At 39.2% G+C, this 22,813-nt stretch overlaps 1 protein-coding gene across 21 annotated transcripts in view; it reads left to right on the top strand.

Annotated features, from left to right (window-relative positions):
* Positions 1-22,813, top strand: part of NCOA2 (nuclear receptor coactivator 2) — a 192,424-nt gene that overhangs the window by 97,024 nt on the left and 72,587 nt on the right. For all 21 annotated transcript variants that reach the window (XM_072999019.2, XM_078393819.1, XM_072999016.2 and 18 more), the window contains 2 exons: positions 7,322-7,426; positions 10,659-10,831. In XM_072999019.2, coding sequence (XP_072855120.2) covers positions 7,341-7,426; positions 10,659-10,831 — 259 coding nt within the window. In that variant the 5' untranslated portion in view covers positions 7,322-7,340. The remainder of the gene's footprint in view (positions 1-7,321; positions 7,427-10,658; positions 10,832-22,813) is intronic.

Genomic DNA, 22,813 nt, shown 5'->3' with positions numbered 1-22,813 from the left:
TGTATTTTCTTGCATCATCTGAGATGGAGGTGAGAGGAAAGGCAAATTAAGGTGTAAATTAAAAAATGGGACACTCTGGTTAAGGGACTGAAAAATACTTTTGTTATGAATGTATTGCTTCAGCTGAATGTTGTTTGAAATGTATGACCATTAAGAATTTAATTGTAATTATAGATTTGCAATGTAGCATGTCTAATACTACCTAGATGTTCTGCTGTGCAGTATAACCTATATTAAATAACTTAGTAACATACCAGTTCTAAACATTTAAATTCTCTCTTCTTCCTGTGCTGGTTAATAAATTGGAGTTAAAAATATTCTGTTGCTGTAATCTTGGTTTCGATTTATGAATATATTGTACATTTTTATAATAAGATTATGCAACAGGGCTGAATTCATATTAATCTCTTTAGAACTCCTTGCTTCCTAACAGAAAATGTGCCATAATTTTCTGCTGTAGTTTTGTCAGTTTGAACAGTGGGGTTCTGAAATGTTTGTCAGTAGTAAAAAAACAAAAAAACAAAAACAAAACTGCATTATGTTGTGCCTTTAGTGGGTGACTTGTCCTCAGAAATATGTTCACACATCATTGTTGTTTTCCTTTTAGCAGTCTTTGAGCTTATTGCTGTGATTTTGACTGTTTCACCAGAGACATATTGCATCATTTGCAGACTGAATGAGGAAAGAATCACAATTTTTGCACATTGACTCAAAGAATTAATCCAACCCTTTTCTCTTCTAGTTGTAGTGTTGTTAAAACCACCTCTTGCTATTTTTGGGCTTATTGCAAGGGCTTATTAGAGGTGGCTGACGTAGTCTGATATGTAAGCAGCTCAGTGAATAGCTATATTAGGAACCTTAGTGTGCAAGAATACAGAAACTGGAAGCCATTTTGTGCTGTTGATGTCAGACTAGCTAATTTAGCCTGGTTATCATTTTGCTCCTTAGAGCAATAAGTATAAGTATATTTGCCAGGGCTAAAATTCTTGGTTTTTGAAAGGGGACCTTTAAACTAAAAAACAAACAAACAAACAAAACAGATGCAAATATGTGCTTTTAAGCATCAGTGAACTTCATCATGAATATTAGCCATATATCTGATGGTTGCAATATGTGATAAAGAGCTCCTGCTGCCTGTTTGCTATTTGATGTGTTTATGACATTGTCTTCCTGGTAGCATCTGTGTGTTTGCTTAAAAATTCATGAGCATTATTTTTATTCAGTTAGACAGTGGGAGGCATGTTTACTTTTTTCATATACATATATTGGTTTAAGGCTGTTTTATATGAACATGAGTGTCAAGAAGCATAGTAAATTGCAAAAATCTGTTAATGTTTTGTAATTTGTGTATCATGGGCTATATTCATAACTTTGTTGCTAGTGGGTCATACCATAGCCCTAAGAGAAAAGGAAAAAAAAGAGGATAGATAGTCCTACTTAAAGTAGTAGAACAAATGTAGAATAACAAATAAAATGGAAAGAGCTATCTCAGAAGGTGGTAAAGTGTTTTAAATAGAGCGTGACTTAACAATTCTTTAGCTGTAGATTTCCTGCATTGGCAGGAGGTGCCTTCCAACTCCAGTTCTGTGATTCTGATATTCTAAAAGGTGGGTGAGATTAAGTCTATTTTTTCTTAAGGCTAAAAGCAGTCTTTATCACAGCAGAACTAGATGTAATGCACAGTCTTTGATTTTTAGAAAAAGGTAGTTCGTTGTCAACTTTCCCTTTCCTCCAAGCAAATGATTAGTAGTCATCAGTGTGGCAATTTAGCTTGGAAATGGTATTTTGGCGTTATAACAAAAGTAACAGTTGCATGGAATTTATTTCAACATGTAGTTACGAATTTTAACACATTAGTTTCTGCTTATTTATCAAAACAGTTACATAATTGGCATAATCATATTTTGTGGATAATATACAGGCATTATAAAATAAAAAACACAATCAAAACAGAAGAAAAACAAAGGGATTTAAAAGACAAGCACATTGAAAGGCCTGAGGAAATAAGAAGGTGTTTGCCTCACACGAAAATGAAGCACAGGGTATGTCTCAGGCAAATTCCTTTAGGAAGGACATGTCATAAATGCTTTGGCACTAGTGAAAGGCTTTCTCCAAAAAGCATCAGTTGCATTTGTTTATAGTGGACCCTGAAGCAAATCCTCAGAAGAAATATTCAGGCTCCACATTCAGACTGCAAATGGAGTCAAGCAGTCTTTTGAATGCCCTTATCCCAAGCTGGGAATGGCTTTAAAGGTCAAACACTGCATTTTAAATTGGGCCCAGAAATGGCCTTCTAGTGCCAGTGAAAATGTTGATATCCCTTAACCCAGTCAGTGAGATCTCTCTTTATTCTGAAGATACCAAGTTCAGATAGCTGGATAGCTCAGTTGTTTAGGAGCCAGAAGCTAGATTGATTCCCCACAGGGCATCCTACGAGTAGAGTCAGCCTGTGTGGCCTTAAGCAAGCTGCACAGTTCCAGGATGCCGCCAAAATGGAATGGTAAGCCACTTCTGAGCCTTCTCTACCTCAAAAACCCTGAAAAGGGTTGCCATAAGTTAGAATTGACTTGGTAGCACATGATTATTATTAGATCAGAGAGCCAGTGTGGTAATGATTAACGTGTTGGGCAATTGCATTCTAGCCCCTCACTATGCCATAAAACTAACAGCGTAACCTCTCAGCCTCATCTACATCAAAAGGTTGTTGTGAGATGAACCAGGGGAGGAGGAGAACCATGTATACTTCCTTGAACATAGAAGAGACAAGAGAAGGTATAAGTGCAGCTAGTAAGTTTCCACACTGTCTCCATATGCAAAATATTGTAGTAGTCCATACAAGGGACTGCTGGGAAGTGGATGACTAAAACCAAGCCAGACTCACATCAAGTTCATGTCTAAATGAGGCTTGGTGATTCCTGTATTTTGGACCTGTCTATCATACATAGTAGTTCAGTGGTTAGAGGTGTTGCCAGGCATCAGCTCTGCCACTCCTTCACACACAGAGTAATTAGACACCATAATGGTACCTAGTGTTATACCCAATGCAATATGTATGTAAGTATGTTTTTTGGTTTGTTTGTTCAACTTCTTTACCACCCATCAGGCTACAAGGCCACTCTGGGCGGTTTGCAATAAAAAAATTAAGACACAAAAGACATACGTCAAATTACAACTATCAATAATGGATATAAACTCAAAATTAAGTAAAATTAAACACAATCAAAAATAAAAATAAAAAATAGAACGTACACCATAAAATAAAATCAACATAGACATACTGTAAATGATTGAGAGGTAAGATGGCAGAACAGAAATAAACACTAGAGGGTGCAACACGTTGTTTAGATGCCAATGCCAGAAAAGCCTGCCTAAAAAACCATGTCTTCAAAGATGGTTTGAAAATTCCCAGTGAAGAGGCCAGGCGGATGTCAGGTGGGATATCATTCCAGAGCTGAGGGGCGACCACTGAGAAGGCCTGGTTTCTAGTCTTGTCTTTCTGGGCGTCTCTCAGGGTCAACCTCCCCACCTGAGAAAATGGAATAGGCTGGGCATATCTCATCGGGAGGAGGCGTTCTGTCAGGTATCAAGGTCCCAAACTGTTTAGGGCCTTGTCATCAATGTCATCACCTTGAAGCTGGCACGAAAACAAACAGGTAAAAGTTCAAGGAGGCCAGTGTAGGGGAAATATGTTGGGATTTCTTCACCCCACTCAACAATCTAGCTGCCATATTCTGGACCTGCTGAAGTTTCCATAGCAGCCTCATGGGCAGTTTCCCGTAGAGAGCATTACAGTAGTCTAATGTTGAGAGTACCAGTGCATGAACCAGCATAGTGAGGGCCCCAATGTCAAGGTAGGGATGCAGCTGGGCAATCCGCCTCAGATGGGAAAAGGCTGCCTGGGCCACCAATGCTACCTGGGATACCATCAAGTAGCACGAGTTTTAGAAAATTTATAAAATGCTACAGTTTTGGCAGAAATTCATTCTGCTCTTCACTTTGTACATTCTTTGACAGTCTCCCCCCCCCCAGTTTTATTTTTAAGTTTATGGACTTTAAAAATCTAGGATTATCTGACAGTTTATAATTTCTTCTATTGTATACACAGATTTAATCCTCTCTCATACCATGTTTTAAGAGGATCTGCGTAAAGGCATACCGTCACAATGAAATCAGAAATAGCTGTTTTCTTGGTAATACCAAGAAAGAAAAGATAGAAGGAGTTTCTGGCTCTCTGTTTTTACTCACCATCTTGTAGAAACAACTTGGTGCTCGTACACTAAATAAAATAAAAATTGTAATCTGATAATTTAGTCCAATAAATGTGGGTGTGGGTGTTCCCATTTTAAAGCAGAAGAAGAGATTTGGTAAAAACATAGTAAGGTTAGAGAAAAAACCTAGTTGTAAACTACAAGACTAGCAAGTTGCTGCTATGTCTGATAATAGCCCTTATTTTAGCTTAATGGGCCCCTGCACTTTCAGGCATAGTAAGTTACTTGAGCACTGTTTTTCTGGGTATGCAAAATGCCATGAGCATAAAGTGCTGGTGAACTACTCTGTTTCCCCGAAAATAAGACCTGACCTGAAAATAAGCCCTAGTATGATTTTTTAGGATGCTCGTAATATAAGCCCTACCCTCAAAATAAGCCCTAGTTAAGTGAAACCCCACCCTCCACCATTATGTAGCAACCAGAAGAAGATGACATGACTGTATTTGAATAAATGTAGATTGTTTTACATTAAAAAAATAAAATGCCCCCTGAAAATAAGCCCTTACGTGTTTTTTGGAGCAAACACGGTATTTTCGGGGAAACACGGTAAGTTGATCAAATATCATTTTTCTCTATCTGCAGTTTTGAAGTCTAGGAGGTTTTTTTCTTAGTAGTTTTTCCCCCTCATCATTTCTTTAATTCCATGCTGAAGTATTAGTTATGAAAGAGATTCTTTTATGAGGCAATGTTATTTTACATCGATGTTGCTTTCAGACTTGGCTAGAGAATTGGCCGTTACGCAGTGACTTTTAATAAACCTATATTCTTCATTTTTAAAGGACAATGTATATTTTCACATTTAATTTTTTTACAGTCTCCTTAATTATTTTAACACTCTGTACATTCAAAATCTCAAACCATGAGAATTTCTTACCTCACTACATATCTTAACTGATACAGGTTTGTCTTTATTGCCAGTCAACTCCACCAGTCTACTGTACCTGTAATTGCTGCATTTCTGTACCCTTGGGCTGTGCTGAGAGATTAAACTACAGTATTTCTTTTAAATTTCACAGACAAATATTGTTCATCACCAAACGTATCTTATTCTGTTTTTCTAGGGTGCCTTCAATGACTGTTAAACAACCGCTGTTAAGATTGTCACTTACTGACTTTTGCATTTTCATTCCCCCACATTCTGCCTGAGTATATAAATACTCATGAATGGTGATATATTTCTGGTGAAATGGGCTGCAGACCGCAAAGAGAAATGCCAAATGAAAATAGTTAGTCTTTAAGTTGCCACAAATTTTAATACTGTAGTTAAAATCCAATAGAAACAAAAGAGAGGCTTGAATCACATTTGGAGGAATTCGAGGATATAACAGGATTAAAAGTTGGGGAAAGTCAGAATGTTTATTGTTAAACCACTCGGATGAAGAGAAAAGAAGAATGAAAATAATATTTGAAGGGAAAATGGGAAATATTATTAAATATTTAGGGATTAATATTAGCTGGAATTTACAGAATATAATTAAAATAAATTTGGATAGGTTGGAAAAAGAGACAAATGGACAGATAAAAGATTATCAGAAATTAAAGATTTCTTGGTTTTGTAGAGTAGCATTATGTAAAATGAAAATTATGTCTAAATTAAACTTTGTATTTTGGATACTTTCTATAAAGATTACAGAAAAACAATTGAAAGAATGGCAGACAACAATAAATTGTTACTGTAATGGATATAAACGAGTGAGGATTAATAAGAAAGAAATTATGGTATGTAACACAAATTATGGTATGTAACACAAAAAAATGGAGGTCGTGGATTACCCAATTTAAATTTATATAGCAAATCAACTCAGACATATTCCAGATATTATTAAAAGTAATAAAAATTTAATTTGGACAGAAATAGAAATGCAGAGTAAGGAAGAAGAACTGAAAGTGTATTGTTTAAAGAAAAGATTGGAGAAGAGTTTAAAAAGATTACTAACCGTTTCCTTTTAAATCTGTTAGAAAATTGGAAGTAGTTTAGGGGTGTATTGAGCCCACTGACTTCTCCCTTATCCCAGGTTGTAGATTTAAAGAATTTTCCAGAAAATCTTTAAAAAACTCTTAAGAATATATTAAAAGATAAAGGGATAAATAGGATAAAAGATTGGATGGAGAAGGTGAAAGATAAAGGAAATATAAAAGAGATTTTAGGAGGAGAGGGGATTTCTTGGTTTAACATGATTCAAATAGAAAGGTGGACAAGGGAATGGAAAAGTAAGGAAGGGAAAAGTAGAAAAATGACAAAATTTGAAGAGATTATTGAAAAAAGACTGAAATTAGAGGAAAAGACAGAAAGAAAGGGAGCTTTAAGTCAAATATATAAATTATTACTTCAGGCTGAACATGATACACAAGGATTAAAAGCACAATGCTAATATGTTCTTCGTGGTCTCTGTGAATACACACTAATGGGTTAATTCTGCGCGTGTGCAGAGATCTTCGGAGTATTCTAGAGCTTTATGTCCCCATCAGTGGTTTTATTGAATATGGTTAAGAAATATCAATTGTTGAAAGAAAATAAGGATTTAATTGTAATAATGGTTACGGAAACAAGTTTAATATTTGCAAGAAATTGGAAAAATGATAACAAAATTAATTTAGAGGAATGGTATAGAGAATTATGGGATATGTCAATTAATGATAAATTGTCATGTGATATGAAAATAAGGAGAGGCCTATCAAAAAATAATAATTTTAAGAAAACATGGAATGTATTCCTGGAATATGTATTTTGGAGAGGGAAGGGGTATATGCTGAGGGAAGAAACAATGAATTTTTGGAGAGAAAATGGATTGGATTAATTTTGAAAATAATACTGCTAGCCCTGCGGGTGAAAGTGGCACTGGTGTATTATGTAATTGTATTTTATTGTGGTGTTAGGTTTATGTTGTTTAGGTTGGATGTTTGTTTAATAAATAATCTATTTTTTAAAAAATAAGTTATCACAAATATTTTGTTATTGCTGTAATAGGCTTAGCTTGGCTAACCCTCCTCAAGATTTTCCAAGGGATATCTATCTTGATAATAACAATTGTGCTGTACTTTCTCTTTTTCAGTTGCTGATATGTGTTTAAGATGAGTGGGATTGGTGAAAGTTCCTCTGACCCAGCCCGCACAGAGTCAAGAAAGCGCAAGGAATGTCCTGATCAACTTGGACCCAGGTTAGTTAGACTGTTTTATAAAACGTGAGGAATTAAAGTACTTTATACAAATTAATAAGGAGAACAGATAATATGTGGCTAGTTGTGTGCATGCCTCATCATTGCTTTAGTTATAGTGGCAGAAGAGAATTGTTGGTAGTTGTTTATTTCATTACATTCAGAAAAATGCTTATCCTGAGTTTTGTTTTAGGGTGCAGGAAAAGAGTTTAAACTAATATCTCTCTACTAAAAATATTGCTAGCTCATTCAATCTTCAATTAAAGCTTTTAATTTTTTACAAAACAGAAGATGTTAAAAAATTATAACCCAGATTGCCTGACATTTTGGTTAATTTTCTCCATTAACTGTGTATATTGCTATGATTATCTTCTGACAGTCTAATCTTAAAAGTAATGCAGATGTCACTAGGAAAGAAACATACATCTTTTATTCAAGTGTTCCCGAACCTTTTCCAGTCCGCGGACCAGCTGGGGAAGGTGGGGCACACCCCGCGTTCTTGCACGGGCAGATGGGCGCCCATACAAGCGTCGCCCCCGCCATATGCTTATGCATGCGGGGAGCTCAGGCGCACACCGCCATTTGCGCACGTCCTATCGTGCACGTGCGCAAACGGTGGTGCACACTTGTTCAGGCCCGCGCATGCACAGCACTCATGCGGGCAAGCTGGAGCATGCGTGCAGGTGCAAACGGGCGGCACAAGGTAAGTCTGCACGGGGGGAAGGTCTCTCTCGGTGGCCCAGTCTGGCCCAGGCCAAGGACTGGGGGTTGGGGATTGCTGTTTTATACAATACTGTAGAGGCATGGGGAAATCCTCCCCCTCCAAAAAAAAATTGACTAGCAAAAATTGTTACACCTTTTCTGTAGAAACTATCCCTTTTTAAAATACCAGCAATAACAATTGTTATTTCCTCTAGTGTTCATAATTTAAAATGTAATGTTTTTTTGGAAGGACCTGCTGTGAGGGTCCGCCAGATACCTCCTCCCCCGCTCCAAATAAACCAGGAGACGTTTTCAAGCCAAAAGACTTGTCTTGATTTATTAAACTTGGCAACGGCACAGAAACATTCACCAAACTGGGATTAAACTTCTCCGGAAGGAGCAACGGCTCCGACAGGGGCAACCATGCTTCAGTCTCAAACGGATTAGTCGACTTCGGTGCCCAGGGACCAGCCAGAACTCTTTCAGGTTCTTGGGGCATGACGTCTTCTGGATCTGGGACTAGTAAAGGGGTGGTCTCCTCATCCCCGCTCCATCCCCAGAACGGGGATCCTTCTCCCAAGTGGGTGTCCCATGGTCCAGGAAGCACCTCATCTTTCTCAGCTCCTCCATGTGCCATGCTCTCTTGGCCTCTCCCTCTCCATAGCCTCCTTTTCCTCCCTTAACTTGCGTTGCCACTCACGAGTCTCTGACTCACCCCAGTAAGACGGGCGTTGGGATAGTCCTTTCTTTCGGCAACTCTCAGCCTCCTGCTTAGGAACTTTCACTTGCTCCCACTTCCCAGTCCATGGGTCCTGCATCCACATCATTTCCCAGCCACCTGGGATACTGTCCCGGTCCCCTTTTATCTCCCCCATTCCCGCCTCCGCTAAGGCCCACCTCCCTTCTTCTTTTCCCACCAAATCTTGTGTGGTCTGGGTAGCTAGAGATAACCCTTTCATTCCCTTTTCCAAGTCCGAGGTATTGACGGCTTGATGTATCAGCTTGGGAGGGAATGGACGCGGAGCGGTCTGAGTTCCTACAGTTGCTTTGGGGCGAGACAGCACTCCTACCAACGCCTCTTGACCCGAAGTCCGGGTCTCACACCTGCCTCTTTTGTCAATGTAACTCAGAGCAAAGTATCTTGAAGAAAACAGATGGGCCTTGGGAGACAAGGGATACTGGAATCTCATTAACATGAAGAAAACATTGCCACAGTTTGTTTGTGTATCCACTTTTGTAGACTGTGTTTGATGGTACTTGCATGAAGTCATTTTACTATTGCAACATTAAATGTTTGTAAAATCTTATGAGCAAGCTTTCTCCTTCACACAATACTTTATAATACTTCATCATAATACTTCTTCTCACATTCCCCCCCCCCGATGTCGGGGGAAAGCCCTTGGAGACCGCCGAAGCCAAAAAGGCAGGGAGAAACGGGGGGGGGGGGATTCAAATTTCCAGTCCTTTCTCCCTGCCTTTTTGGCTTCAGAGGTCTCAAATGGCTTCCTCCAATGTTGGTGGAAAAGCCCTTTGAGATCTCCGAAGAGGCTGGTCGTGGCAGCGGGGACCCCTAGGGAGGTCTCCCAAGACTTGCCCGCCACCATGGGAGACCTCCCTGGGAGTCCCTGCCGCCGCAATCTGCGCCTTCGGAGCTCTCAAAGGGCTTCCTCCGATGTTGGGGGGGGGGAAGCCCTTTGAGAGCTCCGAAGGCAAAAGGCCAGGGAGAAAGGGCAGGAAATTTGAATTTCCAGCCCTTTCTCCCTGCCTTTTTGCCTTCGGAGCTCTTAAAGGGCTTTCTGCCCGACATTGGAGGAAGCCCTTTGAGAGCTCCAAAGGCACCCTGGGATTCAATCCCAGGTAGTTTGATCAAGGTTAACTCAGCTTTCTATCCTTCCTAAGTTGGTAAAATGAGTACCCAGCTCACGGGAGTGGGGGCCCATGTGTAGCTTGCATAATTAACTTGTAAACCGCCGAGAGTGCTTTAAGTGCTATGGGGAGGTATATAAGCAGGACATTTTTACTGTACGTAGGTAGGTAGGTGCCCGGTGATGGTGGATAGAATGATGACTAAAACTCAGGAGACCTTGGTTGGCCATTGAATCTCAAAGGGCAAGAGGTAGGGAGGTGGAAAGTGGCAGTGGCAAAATCACTCCTTAAATATCTCTCTTGTCTTGAAAATCCTATAAGTCGGATGCAGTTTAATAGAAATAATACATGCATATGCAGTAAATGAACCTTGATCTGTTTACAATCATAATAAGCAGTATTCCATAAATAAAAATAAAAATAAAACAAACTTTTACATTACTATGAAAAGCTACCTTCTGTTCAGACATAAATGTCAGATGTATGAGTGTGTGGTTATTCCGCCTTCCCATATTTATGAATTTGAAATCATGCTTTAAAATCTAGGATTTTGATTGGAGAAATCAGTGATGGTTGTTTTCTTCTACGTTTTGCCACTTTAGGTGAACATATTCTCTACTTCAATCTGTCAGTTTTTATAAATGCCATTTTTATTCATTTCTTCCAGTCCTAAAAGAAACACTGAAAAACGTAATCGTGAACAAGAGAATAAATACATAGAAGAGCTTGCAGAGCTGATTTTTGCTAATTTTAATGATATTGACAACTTCAACTTCAAACCTGACAAATGTGCAATCTTGAAAGAAACTGTGAAGCAGATTCGTCAAATAAAAGAACAAGGTAAGAAAGTGGTTTTGTAAAAATGTCTTACTGTTGTATATATTCTCCCCAGCTGAGAGGCAGCTTCAATCACTTTTGTTTTTCCATACTTGAAATTATTAGTAAAACAATTATTTGAATGAAATGTACTGTAGTTTTTATATTACAGTGTTGAACTGTTAATTTTACACTTCATATAAATTATATATGTTTGAAGCAGGTGGGAAACAATCTCAGTATGTTCAAGTCAGAAATTTTAGAAAGGGATTACTAGTATAATTACTGGATTGTACATCATGAGAATAAATTTAGAACAGAAGACAAGTTTTAAGTATGAGATACAAATGCTTGTTTCCGATTCACTATACGTTTCTTTCACTACATTTGTTTTGTCACATTTGTGGATGATCAGTGTGCACATGTGTGTGTGTGTGTGTCTGTGTCTGTGTCTCTTTCTGTGTGTGTGTGTGTGTGTGTGTGTGTGTGTGTGTGTGTGTGTGTGTGTGTGTGTGTGTGTGTGTGTGTGTTGCAATGCTAGGGACTGGATCTGGGGAATGTGGCCCTATTATTCTCACCCTCTGAACAGGTTTCAGTATCATCAACAATAGTATCTTTGTGGAACTGGCTGGATTGGGCATATTGCAGTGGTCTTGATCCTTTCTGTTAGGTCAGATCTAAAAGGGTGTAGTGCTGGATCACTGTTGACACCATGTCTTGCAGGGGTCCATTCTGAGTGCCAAGCTATTTGTATGATACTTCTGGGAGAAGTCTTTTAAATTGGAGATCGTCAACCCCCGGTCCACGGCCCAGTGCCAGTCCGTGGCCTGAGCTGGACCGGGCTGCGAAGGCAGACCTCCCCCCTGCACACACTCCCCTCCCCACAGCTGCTTCGCGCACACACTGGTGTGCCAGCACCGGCATGAGCGCTCCCCCACCCCTTCATGCATGGGCATGAAGAGTCCTCTTTCCATATTGGTTCTTTGGTGGTTAACATGGTTGCTATAAGGATGCAAGAAGGTTTAACATACTTTAACCTGAAGAAGTGATGTGGAAGGGAGGAATTAATCTCAGAGAAAATGCTGAGTCTTCCTTTGACTACAAAACTGATCAATCAGGTGCTTTCTGGCATTCCCTGCAAGAATATCCAAAAAAGTAAGAACTTCCAGAAGAATTAATGAATTCTTTTCTGTCAGTTCCCCATTTTCCTGATACTTTCTTTTGATACTCACCTAGAAATAAGAATATTCAAAATGCTTTCTGATTTGAAACAGTGTCAGCTAGATACTGTATGCAATATTCAGACTTAACATAAAGTTTAAAAATACAGTGGACCCTCAACTTACAGACGGCTCGACTTACAGACTTTTCGAGTTACAGACTTCTCTGGCTGCAAAATTTAGATTCGACTTGCAGCCGGAGAATCGACTTACAGACCAGAAAAAAACCAAAATGGAACAAAAATAGAATAAAAACCGCCGGTTATGGGATTAATCGGTTTTCAATGCATTGTAGGTCAATGGAGATTCGACCTACAGACTTTTCGACTTGCAGACACCATTCCAATACGGATTAATTCCGTAAGTAGAGGGTCCACTGTATCATAACTTCTGATATGTTTCTGCAGCTGTCTCTATAGTTGTCCTTAATTAGGTGCACAGGTTTCACATCTGACTGAAATTTCTCTTATCTGCTCACATATGTTTCATTTTAGGTCATACATGCTTTACAAATAAACCAGCATACCAGGAAATGAGTGGGGCATACCACTATCTGCATTTCTGTGCAGATGATGGTGTTGGTCTCTTATGGGTAGGAGACTGCCCCCCCACAACATATGGGGAGATTATTTCACGTGAAGTTGTGAATTTTTATGTTTCCTGAGCAATTTCAGGCGGACTAGCTATTGTCTCCTAACAGTTGTCACAATCTCTTTTTAAAATAGTATATATTTAAAATAATGTAATCTTCTTGTTGTAGCAGTGAAATTTGTTAAGAAAACTCTTGGCTGGTGGCTTTGAAAAGTTCCAGGTGTGGTGTTTTTCTGGATAGGATATTGTTTGGGGTGAGGAGCTACCCCCACTTGAATGTTCCAGTTATGTCACTTCTACTCATCAACAATTAACTTCTCCAGACATCTGAAAAGAATATAACTCAGGATCTATCAAATGGCCTTTCACTGCCTATAAGTGTTGTAGCAACATTGGAATGGAGCACTTTTCATCTGATCTAATTAACTGTTGGATGCTTCATCATTCTTTGATTGTGATGCTAGTTAGCTATGACAATGCAAGATGCTATATGTGGTGCTAGATTGGATCTTTTCTGTGGAATACATTTATAGTCATAATGTATTCTGCCTGTGCCTCATTGTATGTTTGGATCAGTCAGCATATTTGGAAGAGAACGCTGTGGCTATAGATAAGCTTTTTCTATGTAATATTGTAGCATCTGAGATGCTGCAGCTAAAGTCATAAAAATATTTCTTTGAAAATGAGCCTTAAGATATCTGTGTTTCCTTGCTTTGTTATGGTTTGTCCTGAAATATGTACATTCAGAGCTTGGAGAAGTTGTTCTTTTAGGAGTGTAACTCACAGAATCCTCTAGGCAGCACTGGAAGACTCTGGGAGTTGCAGTACAAAACAGTATGTTTTCTAACATCTCTGTACATCCTCTACTCTAAACTTCCTGGGAATTCAACTTTACCTGCCATTTCAGTCATCATGACTTATAAACGTCACAAACTACATTCCTTTCCTGCTAGCTCAGAGTGTGCTGATGAGTGTCAGTGATCACTGGAGTGTCAGTGATCACTGTGATATACATACAGTAATGCACTGCCTGGTTATCAAAATAGCGAGGACAGTCCGGCTGCTAACACATTACTACCGTCAGCTTAGGCTTTCAAGGTAAATAAGATACTGAAGGAGTGGTTTTATCAGTCCCACTCCCCCAGTCAATTTTAGTGGCTGAGCAGGGATTCAAACCCTGTTCTCTAGAGTCCTACTGCATCACTCTATCTACTACACCACACTGTGAATCCTGAATTATCTTAATCACATGTTAATGAAGTATGCGAAATTGACAAAGAAAATAGGTAATGATTGCACAGTTCTTAGTTATCTACGTTTGTGCCTTTGCATCACTGATGTGTTTCCTAACTGCTTACTGCTTCTTTTAACACTGAGATTTAAAAGGTGTTTTGAGAATACAGTATTCCTGGTGACTAGAATAAGACTGGTACATATTTGATAGGAAAGTTGGCTTTCCATTACAATAAATGGTACAGGTGCCATAGGGACAAAATGTTACAGGGCCAAAGTGTGTACAGTAAAATAATATCCCAGGCTCCAAGAACCTGTTTCAGTAATCTTATTTGACCCTTTTAGAATCAGTCCTTCAGTCTCCAGTCTCTGTTCTTAGATAGATCAGCGTTTTAAAGGGAAATTTTGTAAGCTCAAGGAGTGAATTACTCAAAAATCTCCTCTGGTAGCTTTGTATAAGATTTGTGTAATGTCATTATACCTGCATAATATCATATATTCTTACTTCCGAACAGCAAGAGATATCAGTCTCTTACACAGAAATCAAGATGATTGTGTAAGAATCTTTTGCCTTTGATGCTAATTTAAGTTAAAATTTGTTTTATCCTCCTGACAATAGCATCCACCCTCATGTCCTGTGTATAATGTTTGCAGGCCCAGAAGGGGATCAGCAGTTCCTGAGCTACATACCCATATTTCTTAAGACTATGTTAGTGCTCTGGCTCTCTGAAGAATAGATTTATGCTGCTGCTTCAATAACAAGAATGTTCTTCGCCTTAAAATAAAGTATAGGAAAAGTCTATGTACTTTTGAAAGAAAGGGTCTGGCAGGGAGAGAGCACAAAATGGTTTAGCAGTACTGCTCTTTCTTGGAACTAGACATGTGAGACTTTCCTATTTAATGACAGTAACAACCAGGAGCATTTACATCACTCAGTGAAATCCTGAACATGTTTACTTTGAAATAGGTACCACTGAATACATTTTGTCTTACAAGCAAGTGTCCTCAGGATTGCATTGTTAAAACTATGGTGCTTAAATTGTTTTCATCTTCCAGGTCTGGTGTTTCTGGAAACAGATACTTTAGGTCTGCCTTATTATATCACTTTAAATCAGAATTAATATATCCTTATAAAACTTCATGTAAATGTTTTTAATGAGTAGCTGTTTTAATTGTGTAAGGAGTTTGGGGAAGAGATGGAGAGGTAGGCATTCTTTAAAAAGTAATGAAAATACATTAAAACTCCCATTTAAATATGTTTGTCTACATTTATGCTTTTAGGCTGATTGGCTTATTGTTTTAGTTCTGAATTATCTATTTTACTAAAAATTGTACTGGTAAATAATGCAGCAGTTGGCCTAAAATTAAAAATATTACTTCCTCCATTTGTCTGAAAATGGTTCCTAAAGAGAGAGAGAGAAGCAATTTAAAAGAATTGGGCTTCCATAGTATATTGAAGCTTATGAATTAATTGTTTATACTTAACAAACTTCATTGATAGGTACAGTTTGCTGATAGCATACATTACCTGCAACTGCAAAATGCCAGTTTCTCCTCTGACACTGCTAAAATAAAATGTTGCCACTTGTTTATACAGCTAACATTTGTTTATACAGTAAGTAGGAAATTATTTACATGTAGCTTTGCTTACTGTTGTAGTTACATAACATGGAGACTGGTTGTTTTGTTTGTCATTTGAACAGTGGTTTTACTTTTTTTTAGTCTTCATAAGTTTAGGAAAAGAATTGACCTTTTTTCCATTTTGAGAAACTTGTTGATTTGTTGTCTCTCATTAATTTAAAATGTTTTAAAGGTCATGTCGAGCCCAAAACAAGTGACATTGGTTAAAGCATTTTGTGGTGGCATAAATTGGCTGGATATGTATGCAAAATGAAATATTTTTATTAAATGTCATATGTGAAAAAATTCACATTAGCCATTTAGCTGTCTGTATAGATGGTTGAAATGTTATGACTTTTCATACTAAGTTACTGCAAATAAAACCCAGCAGAGGAAATATGTAGGAGGGAATCATACTTGGTTTAGTCATCAGCAGTAGGTTTCTCTCAGACATAGCTAGATTGTATGCAGTAAGTCATGTGCTGCTGTGTAGTCTTTTTCTGTAAATCACGAGGCAGCAACTAATTTTTAGTAGAGGCCATATTTTGACAGTGAGTCTACAGGACTACCAGTATTAGCTCTGATGATTAACTGAATTTTTGGTGAAATAAAATGTAAGCAGAGGAATCCCTCTAAGGCGCAGAGGAATCCCTCTTAGGCACACAGGAATCCCTCTAAGGTACACAGCTGCATGTGTGTAACTCCACCTACCTCCACACAGTTTTCCTCCTCTTCCATGCAGCCCCTTTGGTTCCGGTTGCAACAGAACCCCACATGCACTTGAGCAGACTTGCACATTAGAGAGAGGCAGAACCCTGCCCAGCAGGGCTGAAAACAAGAGGGTATGTTGCCTGCACATGATCAGTAACAGAGGTCTTGACATGGAGGTTTCTATTTTTCATCTTATGGCACAGTTGCAGCTAATGCTTAAGAGAAGAGTAGCTGGAGCTTAACTGGGGACTGTTACCTAGTAAGTTATTTCACCTAATTGAACACAGCACCCCTTTTGTATAGATAGTCTCTTTGACACTTCGAAAGAGACACATGGAGTGATGCTACTAACCTTACCCCAGCCCCTACATTCATGTGCTAAGCTTGCATAGCAGAGTAAGGAAACCTACAACTTTCAGCTCTTGTGCACATTGTTGTAGGGGACTCTGCATATGGATATACTCAGTTATCAACATTCAAGACATGCACGTCAGGGCTAAGGCAAGTAAAGCTGCACAATATCAAGTACAGCTTTTCAACACATGAACCCTCTTCACGTGTATTGTTCATGAAGTAAGTTGTGTAGCAACTATACACTAATGATCAGGACCTTTGGGTTCAAAAGTACTGTACAGAATTCTTCTGCATGGGCTATATATTCAAGTATGCCCTCTGCCTATCTACCTATTGGAGCTCTGTGCTTCTGCCCAGGAAACACAGACTGAGCCTTGGAGCTGCTGCTGCAGCCCCTTTAAACTCAATCTTTCCAGTTCTTGATGTGAGCGTAACCTTTTCAGTTGGCAGAAGCTGGAATTGGTGTGCCCGTGCCTCACCCTGCCTTGTCTTGGTCAAGGACCTGAAGCAGCCCACACCCAAGAGACCTTGAGTGGGAGGGAAGGAACAAGGGGAATCCCATCCCCTGCCAGGCTCCCTACCTCCCACCTGGTCCAGACATTCTGAGAACCTGGTATGGATTTAAGAAATGGATCTCTAGTACGCCAAGAATTGACGGTACACCCATGGTTAACTGAAACTGCAGGTATTGATCCAGCAGATACAGGGGTCCTACTGTGTTTACCTTGAGCTTTTAAATTTTATTTACTTATTTATTTAAAATGTTTTTGTCTCACCTTTTGCTTAAAAAGAATCCAAGGCAGCTTACATCATAAAAGATGATATGTAGAAGCTTAAACTAGTAGGTATACCAATATTTAAAAAGAGTTAAACAAATATTACTTTCAAAACAGCAATAAAATCAATATTAAAACACATTTAAAGCAACAGAGGACAGCCATTCTTTAAAAAAAAAAACACCTCTCAAACCACCAGTTATTAAGGGAAAGCCTGCCTTCAGAGAAAGGTCTTTATCTGCTTCTGGAAGGACAGCGGTGGTGGGGACAGCCTAGCTTTCTGTGGGAGGGAGTTCCAGAGTCACAGAAGGCCCTCTCCTATGTCCCCACAGAATTTGCAGAGGCCAAGGCAACTATCAAATGGTCATTGCTCACAGTTATGATGCAAAGAGTGGTGTGCAGAATATGATTTGCTACTAGTATTTTGCCAAATATGCAGAAACCCCTGGTGCTATAAAAGTGTAGCAAAGTGTGAAATAAAAAAGGCAATAATAGGCAAATGGTAGAGGAGACATTGGGCACCATTATCCCTGTTTGTGAGAATGATGCAGATATCGCCTTTGTGCCATTCATAATCAGCTTCAAGCAATAAAGTTGCTCATGGTAGCTGAAACTGAGTTTCATGTCACATGTTAAGGAAAATATGTATTGCCATTTCAGAGAAGCAGATATTTCAGTGGTAGTACCAAGACATCAAACGTGCAAATGAAACTAGAATAAACTGTTAGAAATAACAGCCTTCTCTTAAGGAGCTCCTTTCCTAATAACCTGTTAATTACATTGTATAAAGAGATGGGGATGTTCATATTCATAAATGAATATGAATATCCCTGTCCCAGGTGTGCCTAATGTAGGTCCGGCCCTCAGAACTGGCCCGTCCACTCACATTTCCCTACGCCGCCAGCCTCCCATTCTTCTCACCATTACAGCAGTAGCTCCACGTCTCCCTGCTCACCTGCCCATTCAGCAGACTTGTCTTCCCTCCCCCTACCTGCAGTGGCCAACTGAGCAGGGAGACGGCAAAGCCACTACTTGCAGCGCAGCGAAGCATGAGTGGACAGGCTGGTTCCCTGGGCCAGATCTGCATTAGGCGCACCTGGGACTGAGGTACAGTATTCATATTTGTTTACAAATATGAATATTCCCATATAGTTAAGCTCTGGTAGTACCTCCTGGTAGTACCTGTTGTTTAGTCATTTACTCGTGTCTGACTCTTCATGACCCCATGGACCAGAGCACATCAGGCCCTCCTGTCTTCCACTGCCTTCCGGAGTTGGATCAAATTCAAGGACGGATCCTGAAGCTGAGGCTCCAATACTTTGGCCATCTCATGAGAAGAGAAGACTCCCTGGAAAAGACACTGATGTTAGGAAAGTGTGAAGGCAGGAGGAGAAGGGGACAACAGAGGACGAGATGGTTGGATAGTGTCACCAAACTGTATTGGAGCCTCAGCTTCAGGATCTGTCCTTCCAGTGAGCATTCAGGGTTGATTTCCTTCAGAATGGATAGGTTTGTTCTCCTTGCAGTCCAGGGGACTCTCAAGAATCTCCTCCAGCACCACAATTCAAAAGCATCAATTATTCGGTGGTCAGCTTTCTTCATGGTCCAGCTCTCACTTCCGTACATCACTACAGGAAAAACCATAGCTTTGACTATGCGGACTTTTGTTGGCAAGGTGATGTCTCTGCTTTTTAAGATGCTGTCGAGGTTTGTCATCACTTTCCTCCCAAGAAGCAGGCGTCTTAACTTCGTGGCTGCTGTCACCATCTGCAGTGATCATGGAGCCCAAGATCATGGAGCCCAAGCCGCCTAGAGTGGTCGCAATGACCAGATAGGCGGGGTATAAAATGTAATAAATGAATGAATGAATGAATGAATGAATGAATGAATGAATGAATGAAAGTAAAATCTGTCACTGCCTCCATATCTTCCCCTTCTATTTGCCAGGAGGTGATGGGACCAGTGGCCATGTTCTTAGTTTTTTTGATGTTGAGCTTCAGACTGTTTTTTGCACTCTCCTATTTCACCCTCATTACAAGTTCCTTAATTCCTCCTCACTTTCTGCCATCAGAGTGGTATCATCTGCATATCTGAGGTTGCTGATATTTCTTCCGGCAATCTTAATTCCAGTTTGGAATTCTTCCAGTCTGGCCTCTTGCATGATGTATTCTGCATATAAGTTTAATAAGCCGGGGGACTAGTACCAACATGAATTTGACCGAAGTCTGGGAGAAATTGGAAAACAGGAGGGCCAGGCGCGCTCTGTTCCATGGGCTCACGAAGAGTCAGACACGACTTAATGACTAAACAACCAAGTACCTCCTTGCCAAAACAGGCAATCCAGAACTTGAAAGCATTACCTGTGAGACTTTATTTTCACTGTCCAACAAAAGAGGCTATGTATTCTGTTCGGTCTGACTCCCTTGTGTTTATTTCTGTTAGTGCTGCCAGTGATGTTGCTGTTGCTGCTGCTGCTTCTTTTTGTTTTGTTCTTACATTTCTGTAGTGTAAATGGAATAGCTATTCTTCCTGTGAAGCCAAAGCAAAGAGGACATAATCTTTAACACCTTGATGCTCCAGTGAGTTATTTGAGTACCAGAACCAAATCACTAGTGGTTAAAAGAGTGTATTCATACAGTTTTATCTGATGATACATTGTTCATTTTCAGAGGAAGTGAAGGCGTCTTGTCAAACCTAAAGTGATAAAGGACTCTGTGGGATTGGATAAAGAACTTTCCATTCAGTATATTTTCTGTTTTTTGCCTAAAAGATTCTGCCATTCAAGTGGTACTGAAGCTTGAAAATACTACTTTATCAGTCTGAAAATCCTGAAACATGCGAATATAATGATACGAACTTATTTTTCAGCTTTTTCAATGAGACTTAGTCAACTCTAGCATTTGAAGTTCAGAAGGCTGATAGGAAATAGGAGCGTGGAATAAGCCCCCCAAATAAAACAACAATAGTGATGATAGCTAAAATTATGTAGTATTCCAATGTGTTTCAGGTCTATCTAGTTGTAACAGTTCTTCATCAGGGAAATTGCAATAAAGATATAACTACTATCAAGTTCAAGTTTATTGTATTAGCCAAAAGCAGTCACAATTGTTTAAAATATAAATATGATCAAATAAAATCACGATAAAATCACAGACATATAAAATAATAAGAAACCCTTCATATCTGGGAGTCTCCTGCACAATTGATTGCGAACATTCAGTATATGCTGTAAATAAATAGACAGAATACAGTAGACACATTAGCATACAGGATTTATGTAGTCCATGAAATCAATGATAGATTGTTGAAAGTCTGCCATTAATATGTTTTTGATATGTGCTTGAGATTTAGTATCATGACCAATACATATTTAAAATACCAACTAATATAGTAATATTGTTGAATTAATAACACAGGTGTTGTATAATCATTGACATATATTTCTAAAACAAAATTCTAACCTGTGCCATATTAGAAATGAAAAAGGGATTTTCTACTTTTCAGAGATAAAGCAAGCTCCTTATAAGCTATGAAAACAGCAGCATACTGTATATACTAAACCATTATTCCCTATGGTTTAATTACTCACTCTGAACAATGAAGCTACAGTATTGGATTAAATCGTACTTGCTCTTCAGTCTCCTGTGCAACCATAAGCTGGAGAGAAGCAGCAAGATTTATGTATCCTCCAGCCCCAGTCAGAAACAACTGTGTCTCAAAGCAATGTTAGAAGGTCGACAGACTCATTAAAGTTAACAGAAGTCATTGTTTTTTAGTGTTACAATACAACTAGCTTCCTCTTCCAAAGGACCCTTTCTATCTGTTTGGAACAGATATTATTCCATGGAATACTGCATTTTTCAGTGTATAAGACTATACTTTTGTCTAAAATGTTTAGACTAAAAATTGAGAGTCATCTTATACACAGAAGCAAGCTAAGGAGAGAATAAAAACAAGTGGAAGGGAAAGCAGGAATCAAAGTGATCCTGCAGGGCTTTGTGCTTTCCCCTCCACTTGCTAAGCCCCACTTAGATTTCTTAATTTTGGATTAGAAAAGTGGGGGGTCTTATACATGGGGGCGTCTTATACACGAAAAAATGTGGTACATCATTTATTTTTATTTATTTATTTAATTTATTTAATTTATACCTCGCCTATCTGGTCTACTCGACCACTCATCATCTCAGTGTTAGAATAACATGTACATTTCACTGTCTGATATTACCAATTTGTTATCTTGTTCTAATTTAAAGCTGTCTTGTAATCTTGCCTATGTGTATGGTTATTAATAATAATAATTTCATACTGTCAAGCCATTTCCAATTTATGACACCTTTCCAGAGTTTCCATGGTTTTTTTAAGTATAGAGTATTCAGAAGCACTTTACCATTTTCTTCTTTTGGGAATGCTTTGGGATTGCGCAGCCTGCCATACACAGGCTGGCTGTTCTCCCAAAAGGCACAGTGGGAATCAAACTCCCAACCTCTGCTCTGTAGCTAGGTACTCAAGTCAGGGATGTGCCTGAAATTCACTTTTGCATATTCTTAAAACTGGTGTGGAAAACTGAGACTATCCATTGGAATCTCTGGAGCCTTCTGATTATATGGCCTGGAAAGGCACCCACTCAGCATCAGGGTTCTCAACATCAGACTGTGACTCCAAGCAACCTTCCAAAGTCAAAGCAAGGTCTAAAGCTTTGACCACAAAAGCACCTCAGCACCAACACTCAGAATCAAAGAACATGGACAGACAGAATGTTAAGGCCCTTAGCAACCAACACTCAGTGCCTAAAACCTCTTGGAATCAAAGTTCAGTTCCAAATGCATCAGAGACTAAAACAGACTAAAATAATTCATAAGGAACACTCACCCGTCAAAAGGACTGAAAATCTAGGTATCATGGTCTCCTTCCAAGATTCCTGTCACTCAAAGTCAGCATCACACAATCAATGTGACCTCCTGAGAAAAGCAAAAAAGAAAAAGAAAAAGAAAAGAAAAATAATCAGATTAAAATGTTAAAACCAAACTAGATCCACTTAAGGTCCAAAGAAGTGCTATCACACATGCCCATATAGCTATTTTATTTATTTATTTATTGGATTTCTATCCCGCCCATCCATACCAAAGGTCTACTCTGGGCAGTTTACAAATTTAAAAACAATAAAACTAAAAACATATATTATCGGTCCAAGATGGCGAACTATAAGAAATTAAGACATGGCAGGAGGGCAAGCCTGCCCAAATAGCCAGTTTTAAGTCTGTTCTTGAAAATGCCCAGAGAGGGAGCCAGGCGGATCTCCACTGGCAAGTTGTTCCAAAGGCGAGGATCATTGCCGAGAAAGCCCTATTCCTCGTCCTTTCCCTCTGGACCTCCCTCAACTTTAGGCTCCTCAGCCACCCAACCTGGCTGGAACAAATGACTGGCAGAACTGGGTGGGAGAAGATGCTCTGCCAGATATCGAGGTCCTAAACCATTTAGGGCTTTATATGTAATCGTAAGAA

Source organism: Pogona vitticeps, chromosome 4 (genome assembly GCF_051106095.1).
Source record: "Pogona vitticeps strain Pit_001003342236 chromosome 4, PviZW2.1, whole genome shotgun sequence".
NCBI classification, from domain to species: Eukaryota; Metazoa; Chordata; class Lepidosauria; order Squamata; family Agamidae; genus Pogona; species Pogona vitticeps.
Note: the sequence above shows the minus strand (reverse complement) of the source record. Positions and strands in the feature narration are given on the sequence as shown.